At 39.7% G+C, this 14339-nt stretch overlaps 1 protein-coding gene and 1 long non-coding RNA gene across 2 annotated transcripts in view; one reads left to right on the top strand and one right to left on the bottom strand.

The window, feature by feature from the left end:
* The window catches only part of LOC140003109 (noelin-3-like), a 49054-nt gene extending 39698 nt beyond the window's left edge, over window positions 1-9356 (bottom strand). The window contains exon 1 of the mRNA XM_072041925.1: window positions 9125-9356. Within this exon, the coding sequence (XP_071898026.1) occupies window positions 9125-9193 (69 nt within the window). The 5' untranslated portion in view covers window positions 9194-9356. The remainder of the gene's footprint in view (window positions 1-9124) is intronic.
* A 76-nt stretch (window positions 9357-9432) lies between these two features.
* Window positions 9433-13935, top strand: LOC140003110 (uncharacterized). Its single transcript, XR_011811089.1, has 3 exons — window positions 9433-9565; window positions 10435-10532; window positions 13804-13935. It is a non-coding gene; the product is annotated as an uncharacterized lncRNA (long non-coding RNA).
* The last annotated feature ends 404 nt before the right edge of the window (window positions 13936-14339 follow it).

The raw sequence follows: 14339 nt of genomic DNA, 5'->3' as shown, positions 1-14339 counted from the left end.
TGATAATTCATATCACACTCAAAAGTTAAGATACTTACCTTCAGGGCACAGAGCTGAAAGGACCTTTACTGTAAAAACTAGAGGACAGCAGGATCTGTGGTCATGTTTAGTACAAGTACTATATATGTACTCTTGCAGTGGCAAGGTTGAAGAATTAGCCAGCTCTTGCTAATATGCAAGAAAAGAAGAAAAGCAAAGAACAAAACAAAAAAAAAAAAAGGAAAAAAACACCCTCCAGCATTACATGGCTTAGTAAATTATGATATGTAAGAGAGATCTTGCCTTTAAGACAATTTCTTTGTAATTTTTCTGCCAAGCTCACATGCCATAGCCTCTGGAAATTTTATGACCATGCAAACAGAATGAATGTCATAAGTACGATCCTGTGTATCTTTAGAATTATTAAAAAGTTGAGAATAGTGCAGAATAGTGAAAAAGAAGACCATATCTCCCTTCTAAAAAGGGCAGTGCTGTGTAGATTTAGTGCCTTAAAATGGACAGTGAAAGGTCTAATGAGTTTGGTGAAGCAGAGGTGGAACAGGGATGGGTCAGGAGGTGATGCTGGGCCTGGGGCAATTTGCAGTGTGGTGTTGCTGGGGAACTTCAGCTCTTAAGAACTTGGATTCAATGATGTTAACAATAGATAATTTGAAAATAATGATCTGCCACTAAGCTACAACTAATGGGCTGTCTTTACCTCTACAAAATAAGAACGATGAAATGCCTATTCAGTTCAGGGGGTTCACTTCAGCTCTGGTTCACTTAGACCCAGAGCAGCCAAAAATGAAAGCAAATTACTGATAGCTCACATTGAAAAGCAGGTAAGTTTCACTACAAAATTACATCTAATCTGAGAAAGCTAATGCAGTTGTTGGAATCGCAGTCTGTACTCCATGTATTGTTTGTTTCTTGGTAAAGTATCTTGGTGTTACAGCTACACTGTTTACTTCATATTTTCTTGGAGAAGTCTCAATACCGTATATTGAAAATGCTCAGAATCTTATTAGAAGGTGGATTTGTTAGAATACTGTGTAAAAGGCTATATGAAAAAATGAATAAGAAAAAAATAATTGCAGTACTGAGGCTAGGACTTGCACAGAACAGTTTAATTTGAGTAAATAATGATGTAGTAATATATTCTAAATACATTGAAGTTTGTATATCTATAAAACCAATTTTAAGACTAATGGCCAAACTCAAATAGCATTTACAATTTCGGATGTGGAAAATCATAGAATCATAGAATCATAGAATATCCTGAGTTGGAAGGGACCCTTAAGGATCATCAAGTCCAACTCTTGACACCGCACAGGTCTACCCAAGTTCAGACCATGTGACTAAGTGCACAGTCCAATCTCTTCTTAAATTCAGTCAGGCTCGGTGCAGTGACCACTTCCCTGGGGAGCCTGTTCCAGTGTGCAACCACTCTCTCTGTGAAGAACCCTTTCCTGATGTCCAGCCTAAACTTCCCCTGCCTCAGCTTAACTCCATTCCCGCGGGTCCTGTCGCTGGTGTTAATGGAAAAAAGGTCTCCTGCCTCTCGACACCCCCTTACGAGGAAGTTGTAGACTGCGATGAGGTCTCCCCTCAGCCTCCTCTTCTCCAGGCTGAACAGGCCCAGTGCCCTCAGCCGTTCCTCGTACGTCTTCCCCTCCAGGCCTTTCACCATCTTCGTAGCCCTCCTCTGGACACTCTCCAACAGTTTCATGTCCTTTTTATACTGTGGTGCCCAGAACTGCACACAGTACTCGAGGTGAGGCCGCACCAGCGCAGAGTAGAGCGGGACAATCACCTCCCTCGACCTACTAGCGATGCCGTGCTTGATGCACCCCAGGACACGGTTGGCCCTCCTGGCTGCCAGGGCACACTGCCGGCTCATATTCAACTTGTTGTCTACCACGACCCCCAGATCCCTCTCTTCTAGGCTGCTCTCCAGCGTCTCATCGCCCAGTCTGTACGTGCAGCCAGGGTTTCCCCGTCCCAGGTGCAGGACCCGGCACTTGCTCTTATTGAACTTCATGCGGTTGGCGATCGCCCAGCTCTCCAACCTATCCAGATCCCTCTGCAAGGCCTTTCCACCCTCATTCGAGTCCACAACTCCTCCAAGTTTGGTGTCATCAGCAAACTTGCTCAAAATGCCTTCTATTCCTACATCCAGATCGTTTATAAAAATATTGAAAAGTACCGGCCCTAAAGTGGAGCCTTGAGGGACCCCACTGGTGACCGCCCGCCAGCCTGACGCAGCCCCATTCACCATAACCCTTTGGGCCCTGCCCGTTAGCCAATTGCTCACCCATCGTATGATGTTTTTATTTAGCTGTATGCTGGACATTTTGTTATCACCTTGAAAGCAATACACTGAAACACATTTTATAGTATTTTCCTAAAGCAGGAGTTCTAAACAAACAAACAAACAAACAAAGAAGCAATGGGTTCATTAAAATATCTTTAAACTGCATTTTTTAATAACATGCACCAATAGTTTAACATTATTTACAATGTAGTGATAGGCACTTAATTGTAGAGCTCACGAAGATGCAGTCCTCTGAACAGAATCTTTTCCACTTGTTCTACCTGTTCCCCTTCCCTTATGAGTTACTTAACAGCTGCAGGAGGATGTTAACAGTATTTCCCCAAACCACAGGAGTGAAGTGGGTTACTTGCTTCCAGCATTTGCTTAAGCTATTGTTCTGCTGATGAACATACGTTTTTCAGTGAAATAATAAATAGAAGGAATAAAAAGATTAAATCTGCATTCCACAGTTGCAAGGATTTGTTTGTTTAGATGGCAGTGCAGCAGGCAGATGACTTTGTTCTTGAAGGAACTGAAGGATGAAAAAATTACATTTGTGTTATTTGGGGCTGCTTGAAGTGGTTTAATTTAAGTGAGAAAGGCTCAGAAGGGGGTCAGAATATTAAAATTATTTTATTTTTTTTCTTGAGGAAGAAGTTTTAATAAATACTGGATGTTTTGTGAATAATTTCATATTACATTTTTATTTTCTGTGGGGAAAAAAAAAAGTACATAAAGTGCATACAGAAGCAGCTAGGTAAGAGTTTACAAAATTCCTACCTGCAGGCCTGGTATTTCCTATGCAGCCTCCTTTTGGCTATAACTGAAGTTCCAAGTTATGATTGTTTAGTGAGTAACATACAAATATGCCTGGCTGTTTCTTTTGCTTTTGTGATAGGTCAGCTTCTGTCATGAAATTGAAGAGGGTATAGGATGGTATGGAAAAGCATATAGTACGTGTGATACCACAATGAAACTTCAAGGAATCAAATTGCTGGGTATACCCTATATACCTATACCCTATACATCATTAACAGAGTTCTGTCCTTAATGTTAACTGCTTATACCACCAACATTTTGTGTTCACTGTCACCTCCTCTAAGTATGGAAGTTGCGTGGTATGTTGAGTTCATTAATATGAATCACTCGTATTGTGAGAAAAAATATTAGGAAACTATTTCTAGAAGGTGGTCAGTAAAAATGAAGGCCACGGGTCATTTAGTTTTAGTCTACACAGAGCTAGCTAGACAAATGGTAACGATTTCCTTTGTCCGGTACACACAACACACGGTATTTCCCTGTTAATAAAAAATCTTTTAGAACTGCTCCCAACAGGGATAAAATAATCTGTGTTACTGTAAACAAGGTTACATGCCTCTTTTATTTGCATATTAAACAAGTTATCTGCTGGCCAGTAGTCCAGTTTGCCACAAAACAAGTTTAAAAATACTGAGAAGTGAGTAATAAAAGCAGGACACAGTAACAAAGGGCCTTATAATTTAGTATTCTGGTGTCCTTTCAGGCAGAGACATGAATTCTCTAATTTCAGATAAACCAAGGTTAGACCTTAAACACCTTTAATGACAGGAATAAAACAAAGACACTAAAAACAGTAACATTTTGGAAATAGTTTCAAGTGTTCTGATAAATTATGCTGCTGATAGGAGTGCAATTACCTTTAAGATTGGAACCACTTAATGAAAATAACTGAAGCTGCAGTCCATGCTCGGAGTGAAGTGTCTCTGATTTCTCTATGCTCCGACATAACAGGTAACATCTGAGTTCACTCCTTTTTTTCTGAGATACATCTCTCAACACTGTGCTCAACTTTAAGAAACAATCTAAGAATTGTCCTAGGCTTCACCATCACCCAGACATTGTAATGTGAATTTTAAATTCCCAGAGGCAAATGCTCCCTTAACTTGTCATGCTGAATTCCTTCATTTTGAATTAATTTTATCTCAGCCTGTGAAAGGTATAAAGTGGCCATCAGTGGTGGATCAGTGTCCTTCAGATAAATAATGTGTCATAATCAGAATTGTTAAAGTTGCAACTTTTTATCAATTTCTGAATAAGAGTTCTCCGCAAAGTTGTACACCTTTGCACTTTTGTTTTACTAATATTCTTACTTCTTGGGTAAGATGTGCCATTCTTTGCAGTTAATAGGCAGTGTGTCCCAGAGCAAATATGATGAACAGAAGAATCGACTTTCTGAATGGCTGGTAAAGATAATTTAGTACTGAAGTAAGAGGAGTTATGTCCTCTAGAAAACGTATTTCTTTCTAGTATTAGGAAAAATTCCCAGTTGACTGAATAAAGGAATGGCTAAGATATTTATCATCCATTTTTTCTTCTTAGCAAACTCACCAAAAACATCATTAATGCCAAGACTAAGTATATGAAGATTGATGTTGTGCACTTCAAGGGTTCTTAAGAGATCCCCTTGTGAACACATTAAGATCGTTACCTCTTAGAAAAATAAAAAGTCAGTAAAAAAAAGCTGAAGGAGGCAGATTCGGAGCTGTCATATTTTGAAAAAGATTTTTTTGAAAAATGACGGTCAGATCGATCAGGTGAACAGCAAATTGTTCTGTTCTGCAGGTGCACCAAGTGCACATTTATTAGCTGACCATGTGGAAAGTAGTACACATGACCTCATTATGCTAAACAAGTACAACATAAGCTCTTTGATCTTCTTTGGGCATTCTTGAAGTACATAAAAACATCTAACTCTTGAATGTTTTTCTATCTGTAAAGCTATCTGTGTGTTCCTGCATGCTGGCATTCTCCTTTGTGGAAAGAGTTCTGTATTTATACCCAGGCATACAAAGTCCTCACTTCTCTCAATTTCATCTTAGACAAGAAATCTACTGCCCTGTGAAGTGAAGCAGTACAATAGATTGACGTTTTGGTGAAAGATGGTCTTCAAAATACTATTGCTGCAAAGATTTACACAAGGATTTTTAAATTTTACTTGGTTTTCAGTGAAGATCCAGTAAGAACGCTGAAGTGATGCCCTGAAGCATTTGTGTCATACTAAAGTATTGAAAAAGGGTATTTCAGTGCCCAAAGTAAACTGGGGCTTCTCTGAGGATTTCCTGTTCATTTCTTAATAGGTCTCTTACGAATTGCAAGGATTTGAACTGGAAATTTATAATTGCTCAATCTGTAGGCAACTAGAAACACATTTTTAGAGTTATAGCTGGGTGTTGTTTCGACAGCTATTAAACTGCATTTCTGCAAACTGTTACCCATTGACTGAAGTTACTGGACTGAGAGTAACGTATCTGGGAGAAGACACGGGACACAGACAGCTCTGGACTGCTCTTCACTGGGTTTTGAATCACATTGCTCAGAAATGTTAAGGCAAGAGTTGACCATATATATTCAGCAATTCTTTATTTAGAGCATTCTTAAATCCTGTAGGTTAAATAATTCTATACGATTTTCATATTGACTAATGACTAATACTGTGGAAAACAGTGTCAATTAATTTCCAAAAAGATAATGAGATTTCCACACAATTTTGTGCTGTATTATAGTACTATGACTCAGTATTTCCAACAAAAATTGTGTATTACGGTAACCCTTGTTTGTACATAATATCCTTGTTATACACTCTCACAGTAGAGATGAATTAAATTATACTCTGAAGCAGTGTTAAAGTAATGCACTCTTCCTACAAACAAGTTCTGTTGGTCTCTGGGAAAAAGAAGGATTTTAGCAGCTAGTTGCGTAGTCTGCTGATGTGTGAAAATTGTGGATTTTTGAAATCTAGAAACATGGCTGTTCCAAAGATCAAACTGCAGAAGGTACGAATGCACTCAAAAACAGTTAACTTTTCAAATTTGCTTTTTTTTTTTTTTTTTATGTTAATGCTCCCAAAGATCCTATTATCGCAAGCAATGAACATAGACAACAGATGCTTTTTGCAACTGTCCTTAATGATACTACACATAGCTCCCGTTTGGGACTGGACCCACCAGTCTTCCTTTGAAACACTTCTTTTGGCAAAGTTCAAAGAATAGAAACCCACCAGGTGTAGGATATACAACCATTATAAAAATTAAAGACATAAATTTTATTGACTGCATTGAAAAATACCTATTTTCAGATCTGTTTAAATCTTCAAAAATCAAACTTAAAAAACAGCATCTAGACCTGCTGAGCTTGTTCCCTGTCTGGTGCAGCATTACATTACTCTAAAATGCTCACTTGGTTATACTGCTGTGGTTATTTGGATATAGCGATCAAATGATGGCCACCAAAATAACACTTACAAAAGAAATCCACTTTGTATACTACGAAGGTCATTTCAGAAAACTCCAGGCTTGCAGAAAAGCAGCACAGAGATGCCATCTAGCAGTAACTCTTAGAAATTTCCTAGTACTTAATAGATCATTCTTTCAAGATACTGCTTTTGCATGTAGGAGAAAGGAAAGATTTTATATTCCAAGTCTTTTTATATAGTTGGCTTCCTGCTGAATATCTAATCATCCTGCTGGAAATAAAACTTTACTGAAACACATTATAATGAATAGTTTCCTTGTATTTTTCAGTATAAATACAGAGCAAAATTAGAATCAAATTAACAGATGTGACATTTTAATAAGTGTCTTAAAATTGATATTCTACAATTAGCATTAAGAGTATTTAAAATTAATCATTAGTGAGCTGTCTTCCATTTGTTAAAGGCTAATTTCCAGAGCAGGTCAATATTCTACATCAAGCTTAGCAGAAAAAAAGACATAAAAATACAACATGGGCAATAAGTTACTGCAATTGAAATAAAATTTTAATGTGCCAGAAATTTAAGAATAAACTATACATATTTTTAGCATATATTACCATAAGATGGCAATACTTAAATACTTTACAATGAGTAGATAACACAGTAAGTTTAGCATAAAACCCCTGTCATAGTAAGAGTGCCTGTGGACAACAGTCTTTAAAGTCAGTGATAGCTAGTTCTAAATCAAAGCTTTTTTTTTCTTATTTTTTTTCTTGGAAATATTTAAAAGTAATAGATGAGTTACAGAAATTATTTCTTTATTACTTAGATATTATGCAGAACATTAATAGGAATGTACTGTGGCATGCTTTGAAACATCTGTCATGATTTATTTTCATTTGTGTGTGTCAAGGGCATCTAAAAAGTTGTGTCTAGTCATGAGCATGTTGCACAATTATTTGTAAAAGAAGGAAATAATCACCTCATTGTTTCCTAATACTAATTTCACGTAATATATTTGCTTCCAAACCTGCAGGGCAGAACACTGTTATTCCATTTAGCATAAAGTAAGCTAAATACCTGAGGATTGCTTCCATTTTTAAAGTGATTTCAATCATAACTTGTATTTATTTGCTGAAAACAAACAAACAAAACCAAACCCACAGACCTTGTAGTCATTTTGCATACATCATTTTTCACAGAAATACATCAACAAAACTCAACTATCATCTGTCATCTATATGTGGCACCTTTTCATATGCTTAAAGTGGAGCAGTATCTTAATCAAGGATCTGAATAACCATTTGTTCTCCTGTTTTAATTTCTGAAAACCCAATTTATCTCTGATAAAAAGCAGACTTGGATTAAGGGGCTCTTGTTTTTACATATTCTTAAGGACTTTAGAGCTTCTGGCTCATGACCTCTTCACGGAGTTAAAAGGGCCTGCAATGAACATTTTAATATCCCTGAAAATGTCACACACAGCAATGACTAAAAGGCCATTTTTCTGCCCTCTGCACAGTGTGCCACAGCACAAAGGACTAGAAGCAAAGTTTCAGAGATAATTTATGCAGTTCCATTCCAGTGGTGCATCCTGCTTTTCAGTGCTCGATGGTAACAGACACCTATGATGGAACATTTCTTCCCAGTGTTGTTATGGGGCATATCTCTGACACCTAAACTAAGCAAAATTCTGCCAGCTGAAGGTCATCCACTTCATTAGTGGTTTTACTCTTCTGTGGATAGACAGTGATACAAATTGTGTTTATCCTGTCTTCAGGCAGCCTCTTTGCCTGCAACAGATCTAAGTGTACCAGAAGACAGAGCAATGACTGGAAACCTGTGATTGCGATGTGGCCATGTGCTCGGGCTCACACAGCTGAGGAACTCCTGTTCCCCGCCTGATACGAGTCTCTGCAGAACACAGCGATAGCGATGCTGTCAAATAGCTGCTATTTAATATCAGATGGCTATAATTCATTATTAGCTAATGTTATTAATCATATATCATCTCCTTTTATGTTGTCACCGTATCTTATGATTACTGCAGCTGTAAATCTGTTTTTCACCGAATTGCTTATTAAGTTCTGTCTTTATATTTTCGTAGGAGGAATACCCTTTTCACGCTGTTGGAAATTCCGTGCGTATTTTATACGACTATGTCAATTATTTAAAAGGGAAAAGCAAACTGTCAGAAGAGCCAAATCCTGTCTCGCGGGGCTGCCTGGCACCCGAGCGGTGCCGCGGGGGGGACATTCACCCGCACAGCGGAGCGGGCTGCTGGGGGGCTGCCCGCAGTGCCCCGCGATCCTCTCCCTCTCCTCACTTTGCCGGGTAGGAGGCGGCACGGCACCAGGAGGCGGCTGGCAAGGTGTGAGCTCCCGCAGCGCCGCAGGCCCGCCGGGTTCAGCCCACCGCGGCGATTTCAGCGGCGCAGCGCGGTGCTGCTCCTCAGCCACCTCCTCCAGACCCGCACCGCCGCGGCTTCGGCACCTGCCCCGGGGGAGCCCCGGGGGAGCCCGGGGCCGCTCCTGCTGCCGCGATCCCCCCCGCCCCGGCCCGCCGAGCCCCGTCGGCCGCGGCACCCGGCCGGCTCCTACCTGGGCAGGGTGCAGGGCGGCCAGCAGGGACAGCAGCAGGAGCCTGGGGACGCTGCCGGGCGCCCGCATCCTGGCGCCGGGGCCGCCTCGCCTCGCCTCTCGCCTCGCCTCACGCCGCTCCCCCCGCGGGCACCGCGCCTCCCGCCGCAGCCCGAGTGGAAGCGGCGGCGGCAGCGGCAGCCGCCCGGGGGCCGCTCATTCCGCGGGCGAGCGAGGACGGCGCTGCCCGTGGTGCCGGAGCGGCTCCGCTGCCCTGCCCCGGCCCGCCTCCGGCCCGCCCCGGCCCGCCCCTCCGCCAAACTTCGGGCCCGGGAGGCGGTGGCAAGGATGCGACATCATGGCTGCCGCCCGTCCGCTGCCCGCCCGCCCTCAGGCGCCCCCTCGCGGGGCAGCTCCTGCGCGGAGGAGCTTGTGGCGGCTCCGTCCTGTAACAAAGCGCTGGTAAAATGGGTTACGGCTTTAATTAGTTGCCCTTACAGCGCTCGAGTTCACGACCCATAGTCAGCATAACCTTAGGTTTCATGCGTTAGTGGTTCTCAGACGGGCTGGGGCACGCCTGAGGTGCAGCTGGAGAGCAGCCGCCCGAGCCCGCGCTCCGCTTCACCCGGGGGCTGCCTGAGGTGGCTGCCAGAGCCCCAAGGGGCTGCAGAGCCCCGGTACCAAGCGGCCCCAGCGGGGTGCCCAGAGGCCTTGGGGTGTCCCCTTCCGTGCTTTCTCAAGGGCTTCTCTCCTACAACTGTTACTGGTATTCGTTAATTTTAAATACCTGTTTTATATGCATACAATACTGAGTTCCTTTTTTTTTTTTTTTTTTTTTTTTTAATCTGATAATCTGATTTGGCCAGAGAACTTAAGCCTAGCTGGTCATCAGAAAAAGCGAGTCTTCCTGCTCGCTTCATCCTAGTAGTTGATGACCAGGAAACATTTCTTCATTCTCTCCGCACAGCTCTATCCTATAGCAGCAATTCTAAATGCTGTTGTGAACTTAACAGTATTTGCTGTTCTGTTTGAAAGAGCCCCGGGTCCTGGATGCGGTGTAAGATTTACTAGCTTTTATTAAAACACATACAGCAGTTCCAGTATTCAGTGGTAGCAGACATCCTTCTCTTCACCAAAACCAACCTGAGGGTAATTTAAGTACTCACAGAGAGGAAATAAACTTGGAACTGATGAAAAGATGTCATCTCATGAAAAGATGTCATCTTTTCTGAGGGATTGGCACATTTTTACTACTTGGGGCTGATTGAAAAGGAAAAGTTTCCATATTTTCCTATTACAGTGTGATTGGAGCACCATTCCTCTCTCTTTAGGAACCTGCAGGAGGCTTCCTTTTCATCTTCCCATGAAAGTAGAGGAAGAAACAGCTGCTAACTGGGGACTGAGCTCCTGTGTGCAGGCAGTAGAAACAGTAAGTAGGTAGAGGATTATTTGTCTGCGTCCCCATTGTTTTGGTTTGATTTGGTTTTATGGGTTGGGGTCGTAGGAAGTGAAACGAAAAGAAGCTCCTTTTGTATCAGGCTTGGTATTAGGATTAAAGAGGAGAGAAGGGAATTGATTCAGGGAAACTAATAAGACAGACCAGTCGCTTCTGTTGTGAGATACAAATAAGTTTTCCAGTTTTGCATGGCAAAATGTATCAGCTTTACTGTTGGCATGTGTTTGTTGTTTTTGGTTGGTTGGTTGGTTTGGTTTGGTTTTGGTCTTGATTAGATGTTAACTTTTCTGGGGTCTACATTTTCCCTTTGTACTTTTTCAGCAGCTACCACAGAAAAGCTAATGCTGTCATGGATTTTCAGGTGCTGTGTAATCTTAACAAAGAAAATAGGATCAAAAATATTCTTAAAGAAAGAAGAAAAACATCACAATAAAAAACAAAATAGCAGTGCAAAATATTATTTAAGGATGTTTTTAGGTACAGTATGTTGGTGAGTTCTCAAGCCCAGGAGAGTGTTTTGGTTAAGTGCTCATTAGAATGAGTATGAAAATGGCACTGTTTTCTAACCTGTTTCCAAATCTACAAGATTGGTGTCTTATGTCTTCAGGAGTTCTGCTGAAAGATACATGTAACAGAATCTGTTCTGCCCACATGCTATCTGAAAGGATTGTATATCAGTGGCATAATAATTGGATCAAGGATGCCAGTTTTCCCTACAGTGATTTATTATCTTTCTGCGTTCTGAATTTTTTACAGGATAAAAATAATCAGGTTTGCTTTTGTGAGTGAATCAAAATGTATGTTTTATGGTAAGATGACTTAGAGAAGACTTCTTTCAGTCATAATTGTCTTTTTCAAAGATATGGTCTTAAATTTCTATGTAAGGTAGATCTGCAAAGTGTGGATCAAAATAATAATAAACTGCAGAATTTATGAATGAGTTTCTATTGAAATTCTATGAATTTACAATGGAAAGAGAATACCCTCTGATACATACCCTATTTTAGAGTTTCCATCTATAAAGAAAGTACAAAAAGATACAGAAAGGAGACTGGTTTCAGCCATTTCTATTCTCTATGAAATAAGGATAAGAGCCGATCAAGGGGATAGCTGCGTATATGTGGCTTCAAGCAAAGGTAAAGTAACAGTACCAAAACACCAAAACTCTGACAGTTCTCCAAAGGATGAAGTGAATGGTGTTTTCAAAATAGCCCATTTCTTACAAAAACAAAACAAAACAAAGAAAAAACACACATAGATTCTAAAACCACAAAGGTAGATATAAAGGTATTTAGAATTTTACTAGAATATGTCAGTGACTAGTTCTTTAATTTTCCCTTCTCTTTCTTCCTCTACACTTTATCACTTTACACTCTTCTTTTCCTTCCTTCCTTCCTCCCTTCCTTCTTTTTTTTTTTTTTTTTTATTGTAGATGAAATTGGCAAAACGTATGAACTATTAATCATGGCATGCAAACTTTCTGAGGAGCTTCAGAAAAGCTCTATGTTTGCCCACTTCCTCATGCTGCTTGGAACATCTGTCTATGAAATCAGTAAAATATTGAAGAGTACAAGTTAAAAATAAAACAAAAGCTTCCCAAGGCCCCCGAAAAAAAGTGAGACATCAGATCTCCTGAACTCTTCAGATACTTTTCACCTGTTATAGAAACTAATTTGTTTGGTACATGCAAAAGCACCAAAATGTGTTTTAAAAGAATACATAAGGATGACATAAAGAGACCCCATTCTATTCTGTTTGATTTTAATGGTTCATTACAGAGAAAAAGAAACTACCTAATAGACTAACTCGTCCATCCTCCTGCAACCTGACAAGTAATTTCTGAGTCAGAAAAGACTGCAATCAGACTAATGAAAATTACTGACAATTGCTACCTGTAATTGAGTAATAATTGAGTTTGTTAAAACATATCTGAAAAATTAAACAAAATTCAAGCTAATATGAGAAGGTTTTGTTTTTGCTGTGTCTCCTATAGTGGCAAGGGAATACCTCATTCTGAGCATTTCCTTCTAACAAAGCTTTTACTCATATCCTTAAAACCTATCAAATTCTATCTGTATGGCATTTCTTCTTGAATTCTTTGTATGGAGACAGTTGGCAGTCAGGGTAAAATACTCAGTCTTGAGAAAGAAGAAAAAGAGATATCAAAAGCTTTCCTGCAGGCATCAATGACGGCGTATTAGCAAAATGGTGGCAAGCTGAATACAGCTTGTCTAGACAGTGAAGGATATTCTCAGTGTGTGGCTAGAGTTATAACAACTTCTTTTTGACACCGTATTGCAAGAAGCATTGCTAGCACTTGGAATAAAGACAGATACTTGTTCACTTGGGTACACTGGAAACTGAAGTTGATAAATTGGAGGTAGGTACTGAATTATATATAAATATGTTCCAAGTTCTGCAATCTGAATTTGACAGCTCAAAAGTACTGACTGGAACTATGATAAAAGACGGCATATATACACATACCTAGAAAGATACTACTAAAATTATTTATGGCAGGTCATGTCTGAAAGCTGGTTTTAATTGCAGTGCTATCAAAGGTTTTTCTAGAAAAGAAAATATTTTATAAAATCTGTCTATCTTACACTCTCACTGATTATTTTGTGGGTGTTGAATATTCCACCAGTTCAGGAAGGTAGTCCAAAATTGGAATTTGAGGCATTCTCTATGTTTATGATAAGGATGAAGAATTTAGGAAATTGGGAAGAGAGGGGTTAAATACTGACCCTGTTGACTTTAATGAAGGTGAAATGTCCTTGGAGAGCATTATTACATCTCACATTAAAGAAAAGATTTTGATTCGAAGAGCTGAAAATGAGATAAAAATGAAAACAAAAACTACTATCGATGCAGAAGCTGAACTTCTGTGATAGGTGACTACATTTGTAATAAACATTAGAGACACAGATTGCTTAAAGTGTTGTAAACTTGGGTGAGTAGAGGATTCAGTAAAGCACTAATTCATTGAGTTTAGTGAAGAGTACATAGATGTTAAATGAAATAGAGAGACATTGTAGGTCTCTGGACAGAATTCTGGACTACTGTAAATCATTAAATTTGCCTGTGTAGATTTTACCATCATATATATATATGTATGTATGTATTATGTATTGACCAGCTCATAATTATTTAAAAGCACACATACTTAGAAGAAATATTCAGTCATAATTATAAATTATAATGCAAACATTCAGATGAATTTTGTGTTCTGATCTGTTTTCAGGTTATGTGTGTTATCTTCATACCTGTTATATTTCCCCCAAAAGAAGAGTCAGTGCATCTAGTGTCCTATGTATCTCTTCAGTGCAGAGATTTCTGCTGGACTGGAGAAAGAATAGTTTGAACAGGACTTGCCACAAAGACAAATGATCTTAAGATTTTTTTTTTTTTTTTTTCTGTAAGACAGTAAGCCATTGCTTTGATTTTTAATCAGTTTCTGTTTTAAAAAGAATATAGCAGTACAGAACTCTCTGCGGTACTATTGCAGTATTTGTGGTTCTGTCCCATATAGCCAAGGATGCTTGTTATAGCTGATGACATAAACTCAGGTACTGTAAGGTACTCTAATGATAATTTTTTAGTTGACATGTATTAGATATTTTAATTCCAGCTGAATGCTAGAATGTAACTGATCTAGAAAAAAATCATTGTGTAAGCTGATGCTTAACAGGCATTCCCCTGGTGCTTCTGTAGAGCTTGATTTTGAATACTGATGTAGGAAAGGTATATATTGGTGTTCTTTTTGAGATCAGTTTAAGA

Source organism: Anas platyrhynchos, chromosome 8 (genome assembly GCF_047663525.1).
Source record: "Anas platyrhynchos isolate ZD024472 breed Pekin duck chromosome 8, IASCAAS_PekinDuck_T2T, whole genome shotgun sequence".
NCBI lineage: Eukaryota > Metazoa > Chordata > Aves > Anseriformes > Anatidae > Anas > Anas platyrhynchos.
This window is presented reverse-complemented; position numbering and strand designations above follow the sequence as displayed.